The 25,547-nt window shown below is 36.9% G+C and overlaps 4 protein-coding genes and 1 pseudogene across 5 annotated transcripts; 2 read left to right on the top strand and 3 right to left on the bottom strand.

Moving 5' to 3' along the window:
• Nucleotides 1-1,209: 1,209 nt before the first annotated feature.
• On the bottom strand, nucleotides 1,210-4,546 carry LOC111207181 (annotated as a pseudogene).
• Nucleotides 4,547-5,318: 772 nt separating this feature from the next.
• On the top strand, nucleotides 5,319-10,289 carry LOC106426268 (uncharacterized ATP-dependent helicase C29A10.10c). Its single transcript, XM_048760196.1, has 8 exons — nucleotides 5,319-5,793; nucleotides 6,012-6,108; nucleotides 6,202-7,806; nucleotides 8,474-8,798; nucleotides 8,875-9,332; nucleotides 9,418-9,782; nucleotides 9,863-9,985; nucleotides 10,062-10,289. The coding sequence occupies exons 2-8, from the start codon at nucleotides 6,022-6,024 to the stop codon at nucleotides 10,141-10,143; spliced, it is 3,045 nt and encodes a 1,014-aa protein (XP_048616153.1). The 5' UTR covers nucleotides 5,319-5,793; nucleotides 6,012-6,021; the 3' UTR covers nucleotides 10,144-10,289.
• LOC106426267 (probable metal-nicotianamine transporter YSL7) lies at nucleotides 10,283-15,463 on the bottom strand. Its single transcript, XM_022704757.2, has 6 exons — nucleotides 14,815-15,463; nucleotides 12,272-12,435; nucleotides 12,090-12,187; nucleotides 11,868-12,002; nucleotides 11,608-11,797; nucleotides 10,283-11,526 (listed from the first exon to the last, which is right to left on the bottom strand). Exons 1-6 carry the CDS (start codon nucleotides 15,194-15,196, stop codon nucleotides 10,426-10,428), a joined length of 2,070 nt encoding a protein of 689 aa, XP_022560478.1. The 5' UTR covers nucleotides 15,197-15,463; the 3' UTR covers nucleotides 10,283-10,425.
• Nucleotides 15,464-17,214: 1,751 nt separating this feature from the next.
• LOC111207193 lies at nucleotides 17,215-18,403 on the top strand. The gene has a single exon (XM_022704970.2). The coding sequence runs from the start codon at nucleotides 17,632-17,634 to the stop codon at nucleotides 18,184-18,186; it is 555 nt and encodes a 184-aa protein (XP_022560691.1). The 5' UTR covers nucleotides 17,215-17,631; the 3' UTR covers nucleotides 18,187-18,403.
• A 772-nt stretch (nucleotides 18,404-19,175) lies between these two features.
• On the bottom strand, nucleotides 19,176-23,885 carry LOC106426279 (auxin response factor 8-like). 2 transcript variants are annotated; one of them, XM_013867000.3, is made up of 15 exons: nucleotides 23,723-23,885; nucleotides 23,307-23,613; nucleotides 23,109-23,221; nucleotides 22,880-22,978; nucleotides 22,731-22,787; nucleotides 22,504-22,659; nucleotides 22,349-22,433; nucleotides 22,121-22,211; nucleotides 21,885-22,049; nucleotides 21,682-21,804; nucleotides 21,495-21,570; nucleotides 21,163-21,310; nucleotides 19,892-20,772; nucleotides 19,628-19,818; nucleotides 19,176-19,547 (listed from the first exon to the last, which is right to left on the bottom strand). In XM_013867000.3, the coding sequence occupies exons 2-15, from the start codon at nucleotides 23,347-23,349 to the stop codon at nucleotides 19,436-19,438; spliced, it is 2,340 nt and encodes a 779-aa protein (XP_013722454.1). In that variant the 5' UTR covers nucleotides 23,350-23,613; nucleotides 23,723-23,885; the 3' UTR covers nucleotides 19,176-19,435. The 2 variants fall into 2 exon arrangements, with proteins under 2 accessions (XP_013722454.1, XP_048616157.1); XM_048760200.1 differs by lacking the exon at nucleotides 23,723-23,885 and having other exon boundaries at nucleotides 23,307-23,698.
• Between the last annotated feature and the right edge of the window lie 1,662 nt (nucleotides 23,886-25,547).

Genomic DNA, 25,547 nt, shown 5'->3' with positions numbered 1-25,547 from the left:
AATCTTTCTAGTTTGTGTCTGATTTTAAACATTGACCTTTCCCTCCTATATCTTGTCATCTATTTCTGAAAGTATACAGAGCATCAAAAAGAAGACTGTGATATATTAGGCCACAACGAAATAAATTTTAGCCCAATTATAAGATTTTAACATGAAAGGCCAAGTCAGAGCACAAATCCCACTTGTCAACAAGAACGTTCTCGGATAAGAACCCAACCATGTTATTGCTCTGAAGTAACCAAGGACAATCCAAAACGTAACGACTTGAAAACTCCAAACCTTCAATCTGTACACTCAGAGAAATCAAGCCCAAACAGCATGCACTAAAGAATTGCAAAAACAAACTATGATTCCTTTTATAGTTCAAGGATCGGTTACAATATTAACTATTTTTATTCTCTTGACTGTTAGAATTTTTTTCCTTTTTGTCCAATCTTGTGAGTATCCCAAACGCATAGAGAGGTTCAGAATAATCTATAAAATGGTGGTTTGATCTACGGATGGACTCTCAATCCGGATATTCAAATGAGATCTAAAGTGTGGCCTCATATCCGCGTGGCCAGGGTTAATATCATGGGTTGTTTTGAACCCAAGTCTCCCTGTAATCCACCTACCACTAGTGACTAGACCACCACAGACCACTCCTGTGTGATTGAATTAGAATAAAACATTTGCAACCTCATCTTCTATTCCTCTTCTTTCAGCGCTCATCTTCCTTAGTTTTCTTGATATGTATACTTTTAGTGGCATATCAATATTCCCATAACAAAAAACGAGCTTGTCCTCACGCGTAAATGTAGGGAATTGAGTCTTGCCTTATCCAAGAAGTTCCATGTGATGGTAAATTTTTTCAGGTCACCAAACCCTCCAAATGTCCTTATGCTATGCATCATATCTAGTGGCAACTACCTCTGGTTCAACTAACAACTCATCAGCATTAGACAATATTGGTGGCGAGGGAGTAACTGAATGTCAATGTCCCACAACTTGTTTCAATTTGTTCATTAGAGGTATTTCAAATAATTTCTTATTTTTATATATTCATCTACTAGTGTTAAATGATTTATCTAGCTAATGCCTCATTTATTATATAAGGAGATTCGAATATAAAAGTCTATTTCATAGTTCTCTCTCTAATCAAAATTCTTCGAGTCAGTAATAACTCTGTTCCAAAACTAAATTAGATAGAGCAAGTTATCAAATATCAAGTAGTAAAAATTGCGCTATTAATTATTACATAGCAAAATAGCAATTGATATGCATATAAACAGATTGTCTAGGTAACGTTCAATCTACCGGGCGTCAATGACTGAGAGAGTGATTTGGTTCACTGTCAAATCATCATCGCGCTGTGTACTTGACGACAATTCAGTCTCAAAAAGACTTCTCCCAACGCAAAAACCGGGCCGTTTAGGCTGAGGAATAGCCGTAGTTTCGCTCCCAAGCATCACCATAACAGTCGCCATCACTGGTCTGTCTTCAGCACGTTCTTGAACACACAAGAGACCAATTTGTATACATCTTAAGATTTCATGTGTACGGAGTGCTGATGATGAATAATCCATGATGATTGGGTCTACGATCTCTATCCCTTTTCCTTCTTTCCAATACCTCCACACCTGTCCGCAAAAAATATGGAATCGTTCTTTAAGTGTTATGATCGATAATGACACTAAAATAATATTGAATTTAAGTTGTTCTTAGCTTACAAAACCAAGGAGGTTATGGTCACGGTTAGAGTTGTAGAATCCTTTACTCCTCTTGCCAGTTATAATCTCAAGAAGCAAGACCCCGAAGCTGAAAACATCCGACTTCATCGAGAATATCCCGTCCATTGCATACTCTGGAGCCATGTAGCCGCTGCATAAAGTAGAATAAATTCATAAGTTATGATGTTTTCTACTTAGTTTGGATTTAAGACAAAAACTCTTTTGGAGAACAAGTAGCTTACTAAGTTCCAACCACCTTCCTTGTGTTAGCTTCTGTCTCATCAGGTCCAAAGATCCTTGCCATCCCAAAGTCGGAGATCTTAGGAGTCATATTTTTATCAAGCAAGACGTTACTAGCTTTCAAGTCTCTATGGATAATCCTAAACCGTGAATCTTGGTGAAGATAAAGAAGTCCTCTAGCAATACCATTGGTAATATCAAATCTCTTTTGCCAACTTAAGTTAGAGCGTCGGATTTTGTCTACAAATCGATAAAAAATGAAAAAATGTAAACTGTTTAATTGTTAGAACATAAGTTGTTTTGAGTCACTAACCAAAGAGATGAGAATCAAGGCTTAGATTCTCCAAGTACTCATATATCAACATCTTCTCGCCCTTATCGACGCAACAACCAAGAAGCCTGACCAAGTTTATGTGCTAATTAGTCTGACCTCATTCTTGAACTCATCGGTCCCTTGTAAAGACATTTTAGATAGTCTCTTTACTGCGATTTCTTTCCCATCAGGTAACATTCCCTATTAAAGACATGTTTGATAATAAATGAAAACCTTGTGCAGTGATAGATTTTGAATACATTTGAATCATTGTTTACCTTGTAAACAATACCAAAACCACCTTGTCCAAGCATGCTAGCGACAGAAAATCTGTTTGTTGCCATGGCAAGAGCTTCAAACTCCATCAATGGAAGCTCTAGATCATCTGTTTTGTTTTCTCTGGATATGTATCTATCACTTGTTAATACCACTTCGTCTGTTAGCAAATCTTGGCTTCTCACTTGATCAACTGTTTCGTTCAGAGACAAAAACATTTTCACTTTCAAAATTTGTAGACAAAATAAAGAAAATGAGTCATTGATTTACCACTAGGTGTTTGAATTGTTATAGATCTCTTCTGTTTTCTTTTCCAATAGCTCAAGATGATGATACTTAATAGTAGGAAAATGGTCACTGCAATACTCGAACCTATGATTCTTCCATGGCTTGTTATCTTGACATCTGCAATATATACAAGGCATATAGTTTCACAAACGTACTTTCTCACATTGGAAGTTAGAAGGGATTTAAGTAATATATAAGAGAGATGAACCGATCCACTTATCACCAATTAGTTTTAGTTTGGAAGCATAAGAGAAAGAACTAACCAAGATCAGCAGCGGCTAGTTTAACGTAGAGATCCTGACCACCATTTGGATAACTCCGGATATCGAAAAGCCCTCCGTTCCAAATCACACAACCCGACCCGCCGTCACGGATATCAGTATTAGCGTACGCCGTACAGTTACAATCATTTAGGCACTTGGCTTCACACTCCTTCAGCCCGATTCCTCTGTCCAGAACTGTAGCCGTAGTATCCGGCAATTTCACCTTCTTCACAACCACAAACCCATCTCTACCATCACAACTCAGCTTTGTCTTCCTCACGCAACCGGCTGAATCATCTCTCAAAGCCCACTCTTGCTCGTTTCGTCGCTCAAACCCTTTGATGCAATTACAGCTAGGTATGGTGTGTTGGAATCGCCATAACCGTAACTCCCACACTGTTTGGTTGGTACCACAACTGTTTCCAAGTCTGTGCTGACTCAATCCAATTCCGTCGTTGTATGGTTCCGGTGTAGCTTACGCTTAATGTGGAGTAAACGTCGGGTTCGGTCATTTGGTATGAGTAACTCACTTCTTCGTTACTTGCTATGAAAGTGTAAACCATGTAATCAACTGGTTTCATCTCCGGTATGCAGCTAAACCGGTTTCCGATCCATGGACCGCTCCGGTACACGATTTTCTCCTTGTTGAACACGTAATACTCAGGGAAGCCTCTGGTTTCGAGTTTAGTCGAGAAATCGCCGCTCGATGGATCTTCCAGAGCTTTCCACGATCTCAAGACTCGGTCTAAACCGGTTTTGTTATCCCAGCCGAGTTTCATATCCGGAAGTAAAGTATCCGTCGGAAAATCGAAACTCTGCCACAAGTACTCGTTATTGTTGGAGTGCCTGAGCACGAAGTTGCCGTTATCGAGAAGCTCTGCCACCAGTGGAGATCTCGAAGTGCCAACGGTTAGCTTCGTTGACCAAACAGGTGTGTTGGAGGAGTGATCGTAAATGACGAGGTTATTGTCTGAAGATATTTGGAGAGATCCGTTGGGATCAGTGAGACAGTGGGTTGTCTCTGTTGGCAACCCATACGTAGGTTCTGGTGGGGATTTTCTTGTACCATATCCCGAGATACCAACGAGAACTTGTTCCGGGAGTGAAGAAACCGAGCTCGAAGGTTTCGTTATGAGATACAATGGTTTCGTTGCTTGAGATAGTGAGAGATTCTGTCGCCAACAGTGTTTTGTAAGAGACAGCTAAAGCTGGAAACAAAATGACGACGAAGACGAATGTGTAAGGATGGTGGTAGTTTGGTGAACTTCTCATTTTTTTCTCTCTCTATTCGCCATTGTCTTGAGTTATGAGAAAATATATACACACATATGGTTGGAGATGTCAGACATGTTGTTTGTTCAACGATACTTCTACGACTTTTCTCTACAGTATTTTTCTTGGTTTTTTTTTTGGGGTGCAAATAGGCAATTTAAGTGTTCAAAAGTTAAACGGGATTGTCATACAAGAACGTCATGTTTCTAGGTGATTGCGTACAACTAACTATTCAAGAGGTTGCAAATTGCAATCACCATCAGCAGGAGGACCGCAAGACTCTACCATCAATGAGGCAATGATAATGGTCCAAGACATCCTTAAATTTTCCAAGCTTAATTAATAACTTCTCTTTTAGCCATGTTCCTAAATACTTTGTACAACATTTTGATCAGCTAGCAATGAGAGCCAGGTTGACCAATCAAAAATATGTAATAATCTGGTGCAACTAATAGCCACTGTAATACAATTTTTTAGGAGCGAAAATATTGACAAAAAAAAACTTTCAGAACCAATAAAAAAACACTGAACTTGCTTTAACAACTGATTCTTTTTTTTTTGGAACGAACAACTGATCCTTTTTATTATCTAAAATGGTTCATTGAACAAAAAAATAAATTTTGAAATAGTCAACGTAATAAAATAGTCAACACTGGTACCGATCCTCGAACTATAAAAGGAATCATAGTTCTTTTTACAGTTCTCAGTTTCATTTCATCAGTCACCATAATTGAGTAACTCTGACACAAGTCATTTCTAGTTGAACTAACGATCTCTGGTACTATTTGGCTAGTGATATAGTCCTTAAAACTTTTTAATCAAAACGTCTAACATGGGAGTTTGTTTACTTTTACCATTATCCCAAATTGCAGTTGATCTATAGTCAACAGATCTTTGATATTTCAAATACAAACAAGAAGACTAAGAAAAATACCAAGAAAAGTACTGTAGAGAACTAAAATAGGCAGGTTAAAATACAAATAAGAAGACCAAGAAAAATACTTCCACGACTTTTCTCTACGGTTCCTTAATTACTTAAAATACAAACATGTATTGTAAACAGCTTAAATTGGAAAAAGTAAATAGTTTAACATATTGATCAGTTAGCAAAGAGAGCCAGGTTAACCAATCAAAAATATGTAATAATCTGGTACAAAATTATCTTTCAAACAAAAAGAATACTCAAAAGAAGAAAAAGGAATAAGTAAATAATTTACAAACTAGACCCTCAACAAAACCAAAACTTTAAGAAAGCCCCAGAAGTTCAGTACATTGGAAGCAATAGTAAATTACTCCTTCAGCTTTCCCTCCAATTCCCATCTCCTTCCTCTATCAAACACACAGACCCAAACACAAAAACCATAGTTTGTGCCTCAGAAAAGCAACCCTTTCTTCTCGCAGTATTCAACCTCACAGCCCTAAAAAAATCTAAGTAAGCTTCAGGGTTTTGATGGTTCTAGGCAACGTAGAGTTTTAGGGTTTCAAATCGCAAAAAGCTATAGACTTTTGTTTCACCAGACAAATAAAAACCTTGCTATGATTGATGGGTCTCGTTCTTTTGCTTCCCTATGTGTAAAGTTTGAGACTTTGAGGGTTAAGTGATTAGGGGTTTTAAAAAAATCGATTCTTTCTTTCCTTTTAATTTTTCAGAGTGGGCAAAATGCGTATTGAAGGAAGAGATTTGATCGATCTCGTGCTATCTTGGTCTCTTGAAGAAGTTCTCAATGTGGATCTTTATAAAGGACAGGTTCTGCTTTGTTCCCTTTTCTTCTTGTCGATTTTAAGACACAAGACAATCTGATTTGCTTAGATGTTCTGTATTTGATTTGGTTTCAAACAGGTGGCAACGATTCCTACTGAGTTCGACTCAACCGCAGACTACTTCAAATCCTTTATCCCTTCACTTATCGAAGAAACACACGCTGCTTTATCGTCCAGCATAAAGACACTGTGGCGGTCCTCTGTGGTTGAAATCACCTACATTGCCCCAACAGCTGAGTTCGAGCTTCCTAACAACTTGTTCTATAAAGTGCATTTGAGCACCGACGAGTCGTCACTGATCCCAAAAGATCTCATCGCGCTTACAGATAAAAGGCCTAACCGTCTCGACGGCTTCAGCATTACCAATGAGCCTTATGTAGTTGCTATAGTGTGTAAAGCAGATCCAGACAGGCCTAATGTTATCACTATCTTAGCTTCAAAACCACTTTTGCTTGAGAACCTTCATCAAATGAGAAAGAACGAGAAGAGAGAAAGCCTTTTTGGTGTTTATATGACCAATATTACCACTAACGTTCGTATCTGGCACTCACTGCATCTTGGTTTACAAGGTGGGGACTTGAGTCTTCTCTCAACAGTTCTTCAGAGAAACACTGATGATAATGATGATGGAGTTTGCATTCCCTGTAGATTTGGAGAGAGTGACGGTCTTGTCCCTAGTCGTTTCCTGAACCTGAATCCTTCACAGGAAGATGCAATACTGAGCTGTTTGGATGTTAGAAGATGCCGCCATTCCAACACCATCAAATTGATTTGGGGTCCACCAGGGACAGGGAAGACCAAGACAACGAGTATACTTCTGTTCACGCTTCTGAACGCGAGATGCAGAACCTTGACTTGTACTCCAACGAACGTTTCTGTTATCGAAGTGGCGTCGAGAGTTGTGAAGCTAGTCTCTAAGTCTTTAAAGATCGGTAGCTACGGTCTTGGAGATGTGGTTTTGTTTGGGAACGGGGAGAGGATGAAGATCAAAGAGAGGAAAGATCTTGTTGGCTTCTTCATTGACGAACGCGTCGATAAGCTTTACCCATGTTTCATGCCGTTTTACGGATGGAGAGCTTCTATCAGTTCCATGGTACGTTTACTCGAGGATCCACAAGGACAGTATAATCAGTTCTTGGAGAAAAGCAAAGACAATGTTTCTAAATCGTTTCAGGAATATCTACCAGAGAGATTCAGTGAACTTAGGAAAGATCTGGAGCTTGCTTTCTCAAGTTTATGCACGCATTTGCCTACTGATTTGCTCTCAACACAAGCCGCAACGCGTATGTATGAATCTATTGACCTTGTCAAAGACGCTACAATTTCAGAAGGTGTGAGTGGTGAAGGACTAAAATCAATCCTCGCTGTTAATGGAATAGGGAGTGACAGAGTAGAAGATTATTATCTAAAGCTGTTGAGATTGATCCCTGAAATCTTCACACTTCCAGGTGGTTGTGATAGGCATCTTATTAGAGAGCTTTGCTTGGGCCATGCTTGTCTGCTTTTCTCTACAGCGTCATGCTCTGCAAGGCTATACACTGGACAACCAATACAGCTTCTTGTGGTCGACGAAGCTGCTCAGTTAAAAGAATGTGAGACAGCCATTCCTCTCCTGCTTCCAGGAATCCAGCATTCGATTTTGATTGGGGATGAGAAACAACTTCCTGCAATGGTCGAAAGCCAGGTATGCTCCCTGCTCAGCTTTTGTAAATAACCAGCTTGTGTCATTCTCCTATAACCAATGTTCTTAAAACCGAACCGGAAGATGAACCGGATAAATATTTGGGTTCAATATGATCCGACGGGCTTAAACCTGATTAAATATATACATTTTAAAGTAATGTTAGTAAATATGATACATAACTAAAATATAAATAAATATCAAAAATAAAAATTATAAGCATAAACTAGTTTTTTTTTGTTTAGTTGATGGATTTTTGGTAGTTTTGATGATTTTCATCTAGTTCAATAACTTTGAAATTCAATCTGGCTACATAACCGGTTCATGGTCGAACCAAATATTAGACCCGGTTACATGCAGTGGTGGAACTACCTTGTTAGCATCTGGGTCAATCCATGTGAGTTTATAAATAAAAAAAATTTACATGTATATTTCTTTGAAAATCTGGGAAAATAATCTAAAATTTAGTAAATTGATCCCTATGATACTTTAGTAAATTGATCCCTATGATACATGGTCATTATGAATTTGACTCCCTTGACAAATTTTCCTACCTCCGCCACTGGTTACATGACCAGTTCATAGTCGTAACCCGATCCAACCATGGGGTTGGTCCAGTTTTAAAAACACTGCCTATAACTAACATTTTACCTATAACAACACTAAACAGATTGCTTTGGAGGCAGGATTTGGGAGAAGTCTATTTGAAAGATTGGCCATTCTTAAACACAAGAAGTACTTGCTAAACATCCAATACAGGATGCATCCATCGATAAGTATCTTCCCAAACAGAGAGTTCTATGGAATGCAGATTCAAGATGCTCCAACGGTTAAGCAAAGAAACTACACAAAGCAATATCTTCCTGGCAAAATGTATGGTCCCTACTCTTTCATCAACATAGCACATGGTGAAGAACAGTATGGCCAAGGACGTAGTCTGAGAAACAACGTTGAGGTTGCTGTTGTCTCGGATATAATAGCTAACCTTCTCCAAGGTGAACTCTCTTTTGAATGAAAATGTTGTTTTCTCTCTGTCTCTCAATGAAGCTAGCTTTTAATGTTTGAATGCAGTTTCGGAGAGAACAAAGACACGCATAAGCGTTGGTGTTATTTCACCTTATAAGTCTCAAGTAATGGCAATCCAAGAAAAGATTCAGGAGACATGTAGTGGATGTGATGCAGGAGGATTGTTTTCGTTGAAGATTAGGTCAGTGGATGGGTTTCAAGGTGGGGAAGAGGATATAATCATAGTTTCAACTGTTAGGGCAAATGGTATTGGGAGAGTTGGGTTTCTTGCAGACAGACGAAGAACAAACGTGTTGCTCACTCGAGCGAGGTTCTGTTTGTGGATACTTGGAAACGAGGCGACTATGATGAATAGCAAGTCGGTGTGGAGGTATCTTATACAAGACGCGAGGAAGCGAGACTGTTTTTATAATGCTGAAGAAGACGAGTCATTAGCTCGTGCTATTATTGATACTACTGCGAAAATCGAGCTTGATACACCACTGAACAAATCAAGATGGAAGGTGATGGATGGATGAACATTGCTTTTGTGTTCTTTTTAGCTTTTGGTTCTTTGAGGCTTGACTCTGCTTTTGCTTGTTTCAACAGGTTTGCTTCAGCGACGAGTTCAAAAAATCTGTGGGAGAGATTAAGAACCCGGAGATGTACAGGAAGATCAAGAGTTTCTTAGAAAAGATATCACAGGGTTGGCTTCATGAAGAAGAAGAAGAGTCAGAGAGAGATAGTCTGGTTTCTTCCTCCCAGTTGATAAAACAAAGCAAGATTGACGATGTTCTAAGTCTCATTTGGGCTGTAGAAATTTTGAAGGAAGAGTTTCAATATATCCAAGTTCTGAAGATATGGGACGTTGTGCCATCATCTGATGCTCCTGAAGCTGTAAAAAGTCTGAACTTACACCATATGAAGTATACAGGAGACGAAGTAGAAAAGTGCAGAGCCAGATGTATCAGTGGGTGAGTGACGGTTATCTAACATAATGTTCCTACTTGTAGTAACAAGTCAAACATTGATTCTTTCGCATTGATTGATACAGGGACGTAGTTGTACCCTTGAGGTGGTCTTTAGAGTCTACAAATGGAAATGGAAGCGACGTTATGGATGAGACATTTGGATCACTCAACCTTGCGGATGAAATGATGACTTCTGAACAACCAAAGTAAGTTATATATGTGCATATGCATATTTTAAAGTACATTTGAGCAAAATCTCACTGGTTCTTTTGTGGCGTGTAGTGACTCTCTGGAAGATGAAAAAGAAGAAGAGGATATCGAAATAGACCGGTTAAGCCATCTTCTTTCCTCCATTACTCTGTGACATGGTTTCCTACTATGAGGACCATATCTGCCTTTAGTGTTTTTTTTTGTCTGAATGAGTTTTTAAGTAACTCATCTGTACAAATTATTTTTGGTAGCATATAGAATGCAACTTCTGTATCAGTTTTGACTCAAATAAGAATGTTTTAAAACCAATAATCCATTCATTGAGTAGAAATGAAAATTAACCACAAACTTAAAACAATTAAAACTAAGAAAGATAGACAAAGAACCATAGAAGAAAAAAATTAAATCTAGAATAACAGATGAAAAGAAAACACACTTAAGAAGGGTTTAAGAAAGAATCAACCTTAACATTGGTAGCGCCAGACAAGAACTTCATGCAGATAGGAGGCTTAACACCAGCTAAAGCAAGCACAGAGCTTGGTAACGTCCATATACCTTCACCACATATCAAACCAGAAGCAACAGCTGAAGAGTAAGCATCAGCTTTTGGTCTATTCAGCTTCCTCCACACGAACAGAATGAGACTCCCCACGCACATATCGATCGTGAAGTAACCTCCGATGTAAAACGGAATCGCCATAGCCATGGGCAGAGGGATGAACCGAGACCAGTTAGGCCCCACGGCGTCCCTCGCACCGTTCACAAACACGGCCGCTGCGAAGAATATGTAACATATCATGAGGCAGTGCTGGGGCAAAGCAGAGAAGCCTTCAACTCCGAGTATCGACATGTTTCGGTAGACCAACGCGTATGGCGCGGGGTACGCGGTCCCGGTTTGACCGAAGTCGGGAAAGGCTTTGTAGAATAGCCAGAAGACGCAAGGGGAGATGACGCAGCCCATCGCTGTACCAATCGCTTGGCTCAAGAACATTGATCTCGGGGAAGCTAGCGTCATGTAACCGGTTTTGAAATCTTGCATGAGATCAGAAGCGGTGGAGACAATGTTCATCATGACACCACAAGCCGCGAGTCCCGCCAAGACGCCTCCGTTGGCTGAACCAGCCCAAGCTCCGATGGTGAAGATGGCGAGTTTGCCGTAAGTGGAAGCTAAGGACCAGTCGGTGAGTCCGCAACCGTAGGCGTTGCAGAAGGCTAGGACGGGAGCGATTATGTACATGGTCAAGATGTGGTACCATCTGAGCTGAGGGAAGATATGGGGGACTGTGACGATCGAGACTATGGCCATGACTACGTAACCGGTTACAGCGATCCATGAGGGGATTCTGTCTTTGAGGAAAAGCTCTGTTCTTCGTTTGTCGTCGTAAGAAATGGTTACGGTGTTTGATGGTGACCGGTCGTTTACGGGAAGAGCGTCTCTGTTCTTGAACTGCTTGTATAGACCGACGATGGTGCGGCCTAGTACTTTGATGAAGTTGTAGAGACCGTCACCGAGGATCATAGCTATGGCTATAAACACCTGATGCATTGAAAGAAAAATTAATAAATGTCAAGGAACTTTGTGAGAAAAGAGAGAGAGAGAGAGGGAGAGTGATCATACCTTGTAGCCTTGAAGGCCGTGGAGACTAGTTGAACTAAGATCAGCAGAGTACCATTTGCCTTTTTGGGCACCTATGAGAGGCCACATAACGCCCCATGATAGTATTGATCCAACGAGAAGCGACACATTGATTAGATATGGACATATCATTCCAACACCAACATATGTAGCCGAGAAATCAAAGTAGAACCTGTTTTGATGATATTCACAGAAAATAAGAATTAAGCTCAAGTCGTAACAATTATGAAAAGTTGACGTACTTGTTTTCATAGGCTTCGAGACCAAATGTAGGGAAGTTAGCAAATCCACAGCCGTCACCAGAAGTGAAGAACCATTGGAAGAAACCCCATAAGAAACTGAATGAGAAGAACTTTCCCAATGCTCTCACTTGCTTCCTGTGTTATTCGAAAAAGAATGTGATCATCAGTATTCAGAGAAGAGAAACCTCGTAGTAACATTGAGGAGTATGAAAGATTATTTACTTTGCGAGCTTGGCACCCTGAGGTGTGTGGAAGCTGTTGATGAGATGAGCAGTTGCAGTACCACTAGGATATGTCAATTTGAAGTCCACTATCATGATCTGAAAACAGAATTTCAGTAGATAAGACTTTTTGCTACAAAAATGTATTTCAAATGTGACCAGAGATGTAAATTAAGGACGTACCTTTCGAAGGGGAACAACAGAAAAGAGACCGAGAAAGCTAACGGTAAAGAGAAATCCAATCATCCAACCCAAATGAGGATTCTTTATGTTGAGAGGAGTATTAGCTTCGGGTGATTGTTTAGCAACAACTTCACTCATCCCAAAGAGATAACTACCAAACCCTCCTGTATCACAAAATATTAAGTCAAACCTAACAAGCAGCGTTGAGTTGATGATCTTCACATACAGGTTATGATAGCAATTACACAAAGCAGAGGATCCTAATATCTCACATCATGACAGAACTATAAATCTTTCAACTATTGAGCATTATATCACTTGTAATTTTATTCATACTAACATATAAACCCCTTTAAACAAAATTTTATTCATATACGAAATAACTAGTTTTTAATTGAAAAATTAACGTCGTTTCATGTGAATATGTTTACATGTAAACTGATTCCTTTGATTAAAAACCAAATCAAAATCCAATCATAACTCGAATTCCCTCTACTTAATCAGTGATCTGATCCTTTCGATTAGTTTAAATTAAAGATCATGTGTGTACACATCTAGCCAGCTCTACGTTACTAAATGTTCCCATTTGGCACACATGGTGGACAGTGGACACACACAAAACAGGAAAGCAACGTTGACATATATATATATATGGATTATAAATTTAATATACAATTACACAATTTTGGATTTAAGAAAGCTCACATTAAGAGCATATTTACTGTATTTATCATTTAACAATTTTGAACAAGTAAATAAAGTTTTACTATTTAACTTGAATGCACATATTGAATATATAATTAAACACCTTAAAAATATTTATATGGTAAGTTAGATTATTTATTAAGATCTAGTGTTGAATAGTTAATGTTTTAGATGTGAATTAGTGACTTTAGTTAAAAACAAACTAAAATCTAATAAATAGAATCCCATCTGGTGCACACAAAAAAAAAAAGAATCCCATCTACTTAATTAGTGATCGAATCCTGTTGCTTAATTGAAATTAAGGATCACGTGTGAACATCTAGTCCACTCTACGTTACTCCATGTTCACATTTGCCCACACATGGTGGTGGGGGACATAGCAAGTCAACTCCTATTAAATAATTTGACGTCAAGATCTCTAAGAGAACGAATCACGTGAGACAATAAAAAATTGTTTACTTGGAAAGTCATGGCTTCACTTAGATAATTTTCTACCAAACACTAAAACTTTATTTTAATAAAGTGCTACTTTTCATAAAAACCTTTTCTACTAAACACTAAAAATCACACTATCTAATAGTACTCCTTTTCTTAATCAAACAAACTATCTAGTAGTATTGAATCACAATATCATACTAAATTTAATGCGCTATTACAAACAACCTTAGATAATATTCACTTCTTTAATAAAAAAATGTTTTTTGACATCATTTAATTACAAAATTTTAAATTAAACACATATAATATAAATATTATATTTTAGATAATTTCTTAAAATCACTATTTTTAATTATTTTAATATTTAGTTTTACTAAACTTAATTTAAACCCGACTCGATAGAAAAGTTTCAACAAATAAAATATAAAAGGAGCTAATAGTTGTGCACACTAAAAAATAGCTAAGCCACTGCTATTTGATGACACAATATTATTTCTAAAATAAATGTAAATGCAAAAACCGAACTTCCTTATAAAGCGCCGAAATCATATGCAAACAAAAGATCTAGTTGACCTAATAATCTTGCCGTGTAGATATCTTTTAATGTTATCACAAAGTCATATAGCATTGCTCTCCGATTTTAAATGTAACATCACTTACATTAAATTTGGCATTTTCCATAAAATACATTTAGTAAGTACTAGCAGAAAATACGCCTATACAAAAATATTTATTACTTTTTATGTTTTAAATTAATAAATTTGTTTCCTTTGTACACATATTAAGAAAATAAATTAAAATTTATTTATTTTTTATTTTAAAATTTAACTATAACTATATAAACTTTTAATCTGGATAATTATGCTAACTATATGAATATACTAGTCTAATGCGGACCTACCTAAGTAGTGTCAATAATTTTTGAAAGTAGTTTGTATGTTTAAAATCATTGATAGATATGTTAAAGAGAAAATTATATAATTTATAATTATTTCATTTAGTATAAAATATTATTTAAATTGAAAATAGTAATAAATATTCATAATATCTTTTACAAGATACATTTGACGTCAGAAATGAAAAAGAAGAAGATATTTTAACAACTAATTTTCACCACATGTTCATAACACGTGACTTAATAGTTAAATTAAGAATAAATAAATAACTCAAAAAAATCCACAAAACTACAAAAGGATATTATCTGTCTTTTCACAGAGCCGGAAAAGGTAAAAAAATATAGACGGTGACAAGAACGAGTTGGAATCCGTTACGATTCAGCTGACCTAAGAAAATCCACTAGATTTCAACTTCATCTACTCACCAAAGAAAACTATCAATTTAATTTATTTTTATTTAAAAAAAAAGAAACAACAGAGTTTGATCGGAGAAAATGAACGTACCGCTAAAGGCGATGCCGGAGGAAGCGACGACGCACGTCTGAATAACGGTGTTCTCCTGCCTCGTGAACGGCTGCTTGAGAATCCCAGCTTTGTTGAGTATCTTCGTCCACGTCTTCACGAAGAAGAAGCTGAGCAGCCCCGCGGAGATGTTGAGCGAGGGGATGATCCCCGTCGTGAGGTTCAGCTTCATCACCACGAAGGTGAAGAGAATCGAGAGGATGAAGCTCACGATCATCGCTCTGAACGTGAGCTGGTTCTGCCACGGGGGAGGAGCGTCGGCGCTCTCTTCGAAGATTCTCTCGACGGAGATTTCTTCGGCGGATCCTCCTCCTCCGTCTGCGGAGTTGAGATCGTCGTCTTTCTTGGCTCGCTCGACTTCCATAACTAACTCGGATCTGACCTAGAGAGGAGAAGGAGGGTGTGAGTTTGTTTTATAAAGAGAATCTGAGGAGAGAAAAGCGGCTATTGAGGAGGAAATCGAAAACTGATTCTTCTATAACATGCGTGAGAAAGAGAGCGAATCTGTTTCACATTCTATATTTGTAGTCAATGCTCTATTTTCTCTAAACACCGATTCTGTACACACGGGCCACGTCTTTACTAATGAGTAGAGATCCGGTTTTACATTTTCACTATTTGGCCCGGTTTACATTTTAGCTTATTTTTATTTAGTAGTACTCATAGAAACAGGATGACTTCCAATAATTTATAAATCTCGATTTTGAATCGCAATAAAAACTCTCTTTAATGTTGTTTTCAAAGTCAGATTTTTACGATAAATTAACTCCATACCGTCGTACGTAACATTGTCCTTTTCATGTTAATTTCACCAAAAAAAAAACAATTACTCAAATATTTTTAGTGAATTTAATTATTATAAATAATTTTCATAATTACTATTTTTACTTTATTTTATTAATTAGTAATTGTGTTCTAATTTTCATTTTAAATAACTTAAATAGTAAATATCTTTAAAATAAAAAATCTCAAAATTTTGGTATTATTATTTGGAAAGCATGTTTTATATGTTGTAATCACCTTAATTTCGAAGAGTCTAATTATATAAGTAATCAAAAGTAATATTCAGTGTTGAAGCTTAGGATATGTTATTCAATATATAATTTAAAATCAATTGCCAAGTTTTGTAATTAATTAAAATTTTAAATTTAAACATAATTTTTAGCTAATGAATTCTAAAATATCTGCAGTGTACTTTGGATTTTCAATTATTTCTACATGAGTCACAAATGATTTGAAATCAATTTTAAATACAAAGATTTTTTAAAATCTTTTGAAGTTGAGTGACACTAGATTTTAAAAACTGGATTTAAATCATTCATTGAATAACACCATATTTAAATCATCTCGACAATCTACGTGAATAGTTGGCTGATTCTTATTCATTTCTAGAGTATTTGCAATGTAAATCTTCATTTTATTCTAAAATAAAATAATTTTTAATGGAGTTAAGTTTATTTCAATCTTACTATAAACATGGGATGAATAATGAAATAATAAATGAAGTAATAAATAAACAATGAAATTATTATTCTATATATTGATGTTTACTCTTTTATGGGGTGTAACATAAAGTGAGATAGAATATTTGTTATTTTTTGTAGTAAATTATAAAGTGGCTTGTAGATGTCTTAGACAATTCACATTTGGCTGATAATATTTTTTGTAATCGCTAAGTAAACATTTACATTAAAAAATGTAGACAGAAATTTGAACGCTTACATCACTTGTTCTTGTTATTGTCCCCACCACCAAAGTTGAGCTCATCAATTAGCTTGGATTTACCACATAAAAAGTCATGTGATAGTAGCATAGTAGGGTTGCATCGAGGAATTTTCTTCTAAGGAAAAAAAAAGAGAGAAAAACAAACCCCAGATTTTTTTTTAATCATCTGAAGTTGAATAACACTAAATTTTAAAAATTAGATTTAAATTATTTATTGAATAACACCAGATTTAAATCATGTCGACAATCTACGTGAATAGTGGCTGATTCTTATTCATTTCTGAGAGTATTTGCAATGTAAAATCTTCTAAAATAAAATAATTTTTAATGGATTTAAGTTTATTCCAATTTTACTATAAACATTAGATGAATAATGAAATAATAAATGAAGTAATAAATAAACAATGAAATTATTATTCTATTTATTGATGTTTACTCTTTTATGGGGGTGTAACATAAAGTGAGATTAGAATATTTGTTATTTTTTTTGTAGTAAACTATAAAGCGGCTTGCAGATGTCTTAAACAATTCACATTTGGCCGATAAATTAATATTTTTGTAATCACTAAGAACATGTTTATTGGGGTTTTTTGGTTCGGATTCTTAGCAGAATATAAAAAACTGTCTGTTAATTTTTTTAGTTAAAAGTTAAGAGACAATTTATTATATTCCATTAAGAATCTCGACCCTCCAATAAACATGCTAGTAAACATTCACATATAAAAATTTAAAACAGAAATTTGAACGGTTACATCACTTGTTCTTGTTATCGTCCCCACCACCAAAGTTGAGCTCATCAATTAGCCTGGATTTTCCACATGTGATAGTAGCGTTATGGAATTTTCTTTGAAGGAAAGAAAAAAGAGAGAAAAACAAACCCGACGTTCCCAATGTAACGTTGACGACGTAAAGCTTCGAACATTGACGGAAAATGTGTCTTAACGTTAAGTGACCTTTATGGTTAAACACAATAATAGAGGGGCTTGTTAATAATATCTCCACCAAATCTTCTGGCATCTTTTATTCCAAAGCAGGAAGAAGAAGAAGTCAAAGACGATACACACAACAACAACAATGGCGTCGTCCTCATCCTCTTACCACCTCCTCCTCCTCGCGATCACCGTCTCCTCCCTATCAATCTCCACCACCTCCGCGCGTCTCTGCAAAACCTTCCTCATCTCCTCCTATTCCCTCTCAATAACCCCAGAAAACCCTAACCTCGATCCCCAATCCGACCTCTCCTCGACGCGATTCGTCACCGTCTTCACGATCCGCCGCCTCAGCCCCAACCCGACCGTCCCTTTCTTCGTCAATCGCCGCCACGGAATCCTCCCTTCCGAGAAGCCTCAGATCCAGGAGAATCGCTCTTCTCAGCCGTCTTTCCCTTTCGTCTCCGAGAACGTGAAAGATCGCACGAGGGACATCCTCAGCGTCGTGATGGCTCTCTTGTTCGGAGTCGGATGCGGCGCCTTGACCGCGGCGACCATGTACCTCGTGTGGGCCCTGGTTGTGAATCGCCATGGGTACAATTTCGAGGAGGATGATTACGAGAACGAGGAGTCTGATGCAGCTAGCTTGAAGAAGCTGGGTTACGTCAAGATCCCTGATCCTGTCAAGGAAGCTGCTTAAATTCGAGGCTGTTCTTATCCTAATTACCAAAACAGACCTTTTGTGAATTTAGTTTCTACATATTACGTCATCGTCGTCTATCTATGTTGCGTTGATTATCAGTTAAATTCGAGTGTTTTTTATGGATTTATCTATAGCTATTATTATATATATCATTATCAGTGCTTTACGATTTGTGTTGTGGATGTTTATAATTTAAAGTGTGATTATGATGTTACTCTTGTCTTCAGAGATATGCAGATAGATTTTTATTCATTATCTCGTCACCAATGTGGCTCGTTTTGGAGATGATACACTCCATTTCTTATTGTCTTGCTGATTCCCTAAGTAAGTCGCAAGTACTCATGGGCATTCGGGGTCCCAATCGGGTTTCGGTTTAGTCCAATCGGATTTATCAAAATCAGGCTCATTCGGGTTATATGAAACTGACAGTTTATAGTTATCTTTATGTATGAAAGAGCTGAAACAATTATGCAATCTCTAGTTAGGTCTCTTGTCTTTCACATTCTCGGGAACTTTGGTTCTAGGATACGTATGTATGATTCTTACTGATTAGTTGATATTGCTTATGACAGTTTAGTGATGATCTTTTTGTATGTCTAGAGCCTTAAAGCGTTTGTCAATTTGAAAGAGGAGAAACAGTTAGGTAAGTCCTTGGGTTTTCTTTTCTGGATCTGCCTCTCAGCCTTTTGCTTCTTGGTTTAGCTCTAGTCTATCAGTGATCTGCCTGATAACGACTTTCAGATATGTCGTGTCGGATCCTTTTTGTCCCTTTCTATATATTAGTTTGATTGTAGTTTTTTTATACCTGAATTTATCTCCAAGAACATCAGTTCCTTCAGAGTTCCCAACATAAGATTCTGCTTTCAAATCATTAATTTCATTTCCGCTATTGACATAATTTAATTATCTGAACAAAAGAAGCTGCATTCATCTTGGAGGCCTCTTTATCATATTCACATGACGCCAATATGTTGTAGAGCAGAAGCTTGGTAACTAAACTATGTTTATAAAGCTTGATAAAGAGTAGCACAGGGGCATTACAGTAACAGAAGAGTCTAATTATTACAGCAAGACGAGTTAATGTTGCTACCAAAGAAACATATGTTTTTAAGACAGTGCGTCCAGACCAAGTGTCTTTTTAAGTTTCTAAGACCCAACTTGCGAAATGATACGTTCATACAGACACATTCAAACAGATAAAAGCAAGGGAAACATTGTGATGATGCCCCCAAATGAGATAGATCAATCAGAAATGGGTGAGGTTCTGTGGGAAGGAGGATCCTTCCCCATGTTCACCCATTTTGTGCACATCATCTGGCGACAGTATCTTTATGTACCAAACGCTATTCACAAATGACCTGCATAAATTTCACCCATTTTCAATCACACTTGAGAACATATGAAGGGAAGAAAAGGAAGGAAGAGAAAGAGAACTAACTCCCAAGGATCATCGCCGAGAAGAAGAATGTCATCCTCCTTGTCCACGAATACAAGCTGCCAGCCTGATCTAAAGGCGTCTTCCAACAACCCTTTGATGTCAAACATTTTACCCAACTCTTCTCTCAGCTCATTATAGCTGCTGAACCGTGATATGTCCAGTGACCTCCCCACCGATCCAGATTTATACACCTTCACCATACAATTAATGTTACATAAAAACAAACCAATGGATGGAAAAAAGTCAGACAAAAAAACACAGCACCTTAACAAAGTTATTTGTGTGTTCAACCACCCCATGTGCTGCTAACTCGGTAGTTTCTTGCAAAGTGTTCTGAAATCCAGAATCTGTCAGTGGCATCGAGGAGGTATCAGCAGCAAAACGAGGAACCGTGGTTGGGAGGAAAAGTCCGGAGTCCGAATCAACACCAAAAAGAGAGAGGTTTTGGGTGCTTGGAGGAGGTTCCAGAGAAGAAGGACTTGCTCTACCGTAGGCTTGTCCAAGCGACAATGGCTCAGAGAAATAGTTGGTTTCAGGGTGATGAGTGTGTTTAAGAGACCAATCCTGTGTCGGTAATTGCTCAGACTGGCCAGTTATAGAGAAATTCAACAGGTGGCTACTACTATCTCCAGAGCCTTGAAGGGTCAAGTTTTGTTGCTGTACTGGATTAGTAGCTGCTGATGTGAACTTGTTGGTAAAATCTGAAGGTGAAAGCAAATCAGAATGCTGCCACACACGGTCAGGTTGTTGTGCCTGGCTACTAACTTCTTGTCGCATATTCTGCTGAGGAAGGTTCTCAGTCAGAATCTGAGTCTGAGACTGAAGAAGATGGCGTGGCATTTGCTGCTGTTGGTGATGTTGCTGCAAATCGGAATTGTGGATGATGGGAGCTGATTGTTGTTGAAGATATTGGTGGTTTGGCTCTTGGAGATGGACAAACTGCTGTCTCAGGGGATCACCACCACCACCTCCGAAGTTTTGCAAACCGGCTGCCAACATTGCTTGGTACTGCTGATTCTGATCGGTTCCTAGTAGATCGAGCCTCTGTTGCATCCATGGGAATACATTAGGAGACGGATAGTTTAAGGGAAGCAATCCGTTCTCTCCAGCTCCACCCCTAAGCCATGTTAAGTCACCTCTGCTATCTGTAACATTACATATGAGTTGTGTAACTTGCTTAAAAACAGTGAACAGTTCTTGTTAAACAACCCAAGGATTTACTTATAGCTAATCTGACATAAGAATCTAGAATCCTAGCATACTCATACCTACATTTTCATACCTGCATCACTATTTGCATGCAACACTTCCATATGTAGAAAGATAGGCTTACCATCTATAACTTTACTAATAAGACATTAAATGCAGCCATTAAAGATAGGTTGTCTAATCCTATCTTACTCACATATGATTTTAAGTTTCAACTTATACCAGATTGAATAGTTAGTTAAAGCATGATTGTCTAATAGCCTGCATGTTCTGAGTAAAAAAGGAGCAGAAAATGTAACACTGATCTAACAGCAAATGGTGTATACCTTGAAATGAGGAAGCACCGGGATGCCAAGGACGCTTGAGCCTGAGAGGGAACAGTGATGGATACATGGGAAAAGTGGTAAGAGGTTCAATCTCCCATAAAGAAGCCCTTGCCTGTCTTTCTCCAGCTGTCGACTCATCCCAACCAACCTACACCAATAATATTTATATCTTTCATATTAAATGAAGTTTTAAGAAAAAGCTATCAGTCTCAGCTTAAAGGCAAATACTTTTACATTTATTAGGCATTCTCTGAACATGTATCCAAAACAAAGATGGCTAAATCTCAGATTATTGCAAATAATGATGTCTTGTTATAAACTAAAGTGTGTACCTTCACAGACCGCCAATGAGAGTTCGGCCAAAGAACAGAATCCAAATCACCGATGCCAGTTATAGTTCCCATGTACCTGCAAAGTACCACGTCATTGATATAAAACAGTTGACGTTAGTGTGACAAAATGGTAATTTTTTTCTCAGTGACAGGAAGTTAAGAATTGCATTTTTCGAAGTGACGTTACCTTCGAACGCTTGACTCTTCTGTCTCAAAGAGCATACGAAAGCGCATGCCAACCGAAATACGCGTGTGAAAAACAGCTTTAATGTACTTAGGAAGTGGTAGCACAAACTCAGATGAGCTAGACCTGATGAGAGCATTAAAGAGAATGTTTGTCAGCGTACGCATTTTAAAGAAAGTGAGAGGAGGAAGAAGCTGTTCAACAACCTTGGATGATAAAACACAGTAAAACAGCTATTAGTAGCAGCCGCATGAGCAGCTGCAGCGAGGAGTCCAATATGCATGCTATCACTAGACAACATAGACGATGGTACAATAGTCTGTGGCCGAGTGGCGTGACGTATTCCCAAAAGGAGTTGATTCCTTTCATTCCTGAAAAAACAGGAAATAAATAAAGGTTAATATTTGTAATCATAATGAATTAAAAAGAGAGGAGTTAAGACCTGATGAATATGACAGAGTCTCCTGTTACGAGTCGCTTGGCACTGACAAAGACACTCCATCCAGTAGTAAGCAGATGCCGTTTGGGCTGTCCTGCAACACACAAATGAAGAATCTTTTTTTCTAAGATATTCTACTTTAATGGCCAAAAAAGGATTAAAACCAAGCAGACAAGGCAACTATAAGTAGTTTAAAAGGATGTACAAAAAGAAGAAAGGTATGAAACCTACCACGAAAGATATGCCTAAACTTCCATTCATTGTCATGGAGATCCTTTGCAATCAACTCTTGTGCTGGTGGCTGCTGTGTGTAATCCTGCAGCAACGCGAGACATCTCAGAACATATCTCACAGTATTAGCCACTATGCTAATTAGAAGTACTCACCAATGGAGGAAAGACTTTCTCAGCAGCGCGTCTAGGAACAGAGAACCCTCCGTGTGTACTAGTATCACTAGCCGTCAGCGTCTTGCAGAAGTAATTGCTAGGTTGCTTGCTTGGGATTCCCAACTCAATCGGTACAAATGTATCCTTCTGCTCCTCCTAAAAATCAATAACAGCTCAAAAAACCCATTGCATTGTAACAAATACTGAAACCATTTCTTGTGTGTTACCTGTGTCAATGGTTGAAGTACCATTTGAGCATACACCTCATCCGTCTCCAAGTCTGCCTAAAAAATATAAAAAACCAAAAAAGACCCATAAACTTACAAAACACAACATCCCAAAAAGAAAAGGACAGGGAACTAACAAAACTACGCACATGCATAGTAACATTATGGAGCTGACAAATTAGTTGTGGTGGTAGAGTTGGATAATTGGGTATGTGACCTTCCACTTCCTTATTAGTCGTAGCAGCAACCTATAAATAGAATAAAGGCTTCCTTAGCTTGTGACTTGTTTGCAAGTTCCAAAATCATTTAATGCAACAAAAAAAATCTCAAAGAGGAAAACACACACAAAAACAAAATTAAAGATTAGAGATAGAGAACCTGTTCACTGTGACCTTGAGGAAAATAGACAACACGGCTACCAGATGATGGAAGAGAGACCAATGGTCCAGCGCAAGCATGCCATAGCTCAGAGTTCAAACACTTCTTCTCTCCTGTTGTTTACAGAAACAAAAAACAGACTCTTTGAAACGCCAAGTACAAAAAGCAAAAAGCAAGAGAGACAAGTTTAAACTTTACCTTCATGACTCTGATGACCAAACCCAGATGATGAAAGATTCATGTTTTACACACCAAATTAAAACTAAAATGAAATTAGCAAATAGCCCTAATTGTCCGTACAAATTTCTTCACTTCCAGCTACTACACCAACTATAAATCTTCAGGTCTAGCAAGACAAACTCTTCTTTCTCCATCTCCTTCTTCTCCTTACCCCCCCCAAAGAAAAACTCACACTTTCTGCTCTCACAGTCGAATCAGAGAGAACCCATTTTCTGACAACTTGAAATCAGTCTTCAGAGCTACAGATACGCATTGGAACACTCAACTGCAGAAAACATTAGAGGAAGAGACAAGAGAAAGAACAAAAAAACTTGCGGTCAGATATTTGTGGAGAGAGTAGAGGAGGAAGAAGATAAGGAAAAGAGATGTCTCACATCGCTTTCAGTGGAATTAAAATCAGCTCCGAAGCAGTTTCCGTCGCTGTCTAAAAGGGCCTTGGAACTGTAGTGAGGGAGAGAGAAAGAGATAGGTGAGTGAGAGAGAGGTTTCTTTCATATTTTATTTATTGGGTTGTCTATTATCTGGATGGGGAATGGCGGATAAGCGGTCGAAAACGAGTCACGAGTCATAAAGTCAGTTTGGTATTATAGACTTCCTATTCTCTCTATTTCTAATAAAAGAAATGAGATGAAAATTTTGGTAAGAAGACACAGTTCAAAAAAAAGAGAACTTCGTTTGTAAAACTATGTGTTAGGATTTAATTTCTATTTATAATTTAACATTTAATAAAATTGAAAACAAATAATATTTAAAACACACACACGGATAATATTTAGTAAGTGAGTGAATTTAATGGAAAATCCGGTTTGAAGTTGTCTCCACGGCATTAAGTTTTTATTTGAAAATTCCCTTTGAAAATCTGTGGAAAAACGGGTGTTCTAAAAATTGGTGCAGATGGCTAGGCGCCCCCCTAATCCGCGAATCTGATATTAGCGAAACAATTTTTTCATTTTTTTTTAATTTTTTAAATCGGGTTTAAACGTTAAAAAAATCACGTATACGTCGGCCTAATGATTTAGGCAAATTGAACATGAGCCAAACAATTTTTTCAAACTAATTTTTCTAAAAAGTCGGTTTAAATGTTCAAAAATCTACTTATGAGCCGGCCTATCGATTTTTAGAACAATCAAAAAGACTATTAGTAACATATGTCTTCCTTTTGAAGATTAATAAAGGTTCTGATTGGTTTATGGTAAGTTATTCGATGGAGTTGATTGGTTGGGCTTTATCGCTTTATTTTAATTTTATTTATTTTTAAATCACTGAATTTTACCAATCATGTTGTACCTTTATTTTTAATAGTTAAAGCTTAAATCAAGTTTCTATAAACTTTTACCAATCATGCTTTAGCTTTATTTTTAAAGCTACAACAAAAAAAAGTAAAGCAAAATTTTTTTAATGTATTTTAGGTTTTTTAAAGCTTTCTTTTATAGGGTGTAGAATCTGTAAAATAAAAAAACTATCTCTAATATCAAATAAATTAGATAATCATAGTTAAAAACATCTATAAATATTTAATTCAATTTTGGGTATTGTAAAAATTATTGAAATATTTTAAATAAAATATATATTATTTACATATCACATTTTAAATAACAATAAACTTTGAGAATTTATAAAAAATATTAATATAAATTATTTAATTGATAAAAAAATAATTATTTTATATATACATTACAGATTTCACATATTTTATTTTAAAATATCTACAGCCTATAATTTACACCTACAACAAATTTAACTACAGCAAAAATCTCTGCAAAAAAATCTATAGTAACAACTTTACAGTTACAACCTATGTTACATGGAAACAGAAGCGGGTACGTGGAAGCGGAAGCGTAAGGAAGCGCAGAAGCGAGATTTTTTAAAATATTAGGAAGCGGGTACGTGTTGGAAGCGTATATCCATATATATAAATATATATATATATATATATAATTTTTTTAAAAAAATAGGACTAAAAATTATATGATTTAAATTTGAAATAAAGCATTTATTCATTTATAATAATTTTGAAATGATTTTATATTAAAACTGTAAAAATACACATAAATTAAGTTTACGAAAAATATTATATTAATTATTTTTAATACTTCATAAATAATTAACACAATATATTTCAATATGTGCTATATCTTTAATAAAAAGTCTCAATGCATAAAGATAATTTATAGTATTATTTTTAATATTTTTATATTT

The sequence above is a fragment of the Brassica napus genome, chromosome C6 (genome assembly GCF_020379485.1).
Source record: "Brassica napus cultivar Da-Ae chromosome C6, Da-Ae, whole genome shotgun sequence".
NCBI lineage: Eukaryota > Viridiplantae > Streptophyta > Magnoliopsida > Brassicales > Brassicaceae > Brassica > Brassica napus.
The sequence above is the reverse complement of the archived record's forward strand: the minus strand, read 5'-3'. Positions and strand labels throughout refer to the sequence as shown.

What these genes read in the sequence shown, in the direction of transcription:
- LOC106426267 (XM_022704757.2), bottom strand. Translation starts at nt 15,196, where the DNA reads ATGGAAGTCGAGCGAGCCAAGAAAGACGACGATCTCAACTCCGCAGAC. An exon ending in CAGGGTGCCAAGCTCGCAAA is followed by an intron (nt 12,003 to 12,089) that starts GTAAATAATCTT and finishes CGAATAACACAG; the next exon opens with GAAGCAAGTGAGAGCATTGG. An exon ending in ACGGCCTTCAAGGCTACAAG is followed by an intron (nt 11,527 to 11,607) that starts GTATGATCACTC and finishes TCAATGCATCAG; the next exon opens with GTGTTTATAGCCATAGCTAT.
- LOC111207193 (XM_022704970.2), top strand. Translation starts at nt 17,632, where the DNA reads ATGGCGTCGTCCTCATCCTCTTACCACCTCCTCCTCCTCGCGATCACC.
- LOC106426268 (XM_048760196.1), top strand. Translation starts at nt 6,022, where the DNA reads ATGCGTATTGAAGGAAGAGATTTGATCGATCTCGTGCTATCTTGGTCT. An exon ending in AATAGCTAACCTTCTCCAAG is followed by an intron (nt 8,799 to 8,874) that starts GTGAACTCTCTT and finishes GTTTGAATGCAG; the next exon opens with TTTCGGAGAGAACAAAGACA. An exon ending in ATGACTTCTGAACAACCAAA is followed by an intron (nt 9,986 to 10,061) that starts GTAAGTTATATA and finishes TGTGGCGTGTAG; the next exon opens with TGACTCTCTGGAAGATGAAA.
- LOC106426279 (XM_013867000.3), bottom strand. Translation starts at nt 23,349, where the DNA reads ATGAATCTTTCATCATCTGGGTTTGGTCATCAGAGTCATGAAG. An exon ending in TGGTCATCAGAGTCATGAAG is followed by an intron (nt 23,222 to 23,306) that starts GTAAAGTTTAAA and finishes TGTAAACAACAG; the next exon opens with GAGAGAAGAAGTGTTTGAAC. An exon ending in TCCATAATGTTACTATGCAT is followed by an intron (nt 22,788 to 22,879) that starts GTGCGTAGTTTT and finishes TATATTTTTTAG; the next exon opens with GCAGACTTGGAGACGGATGA.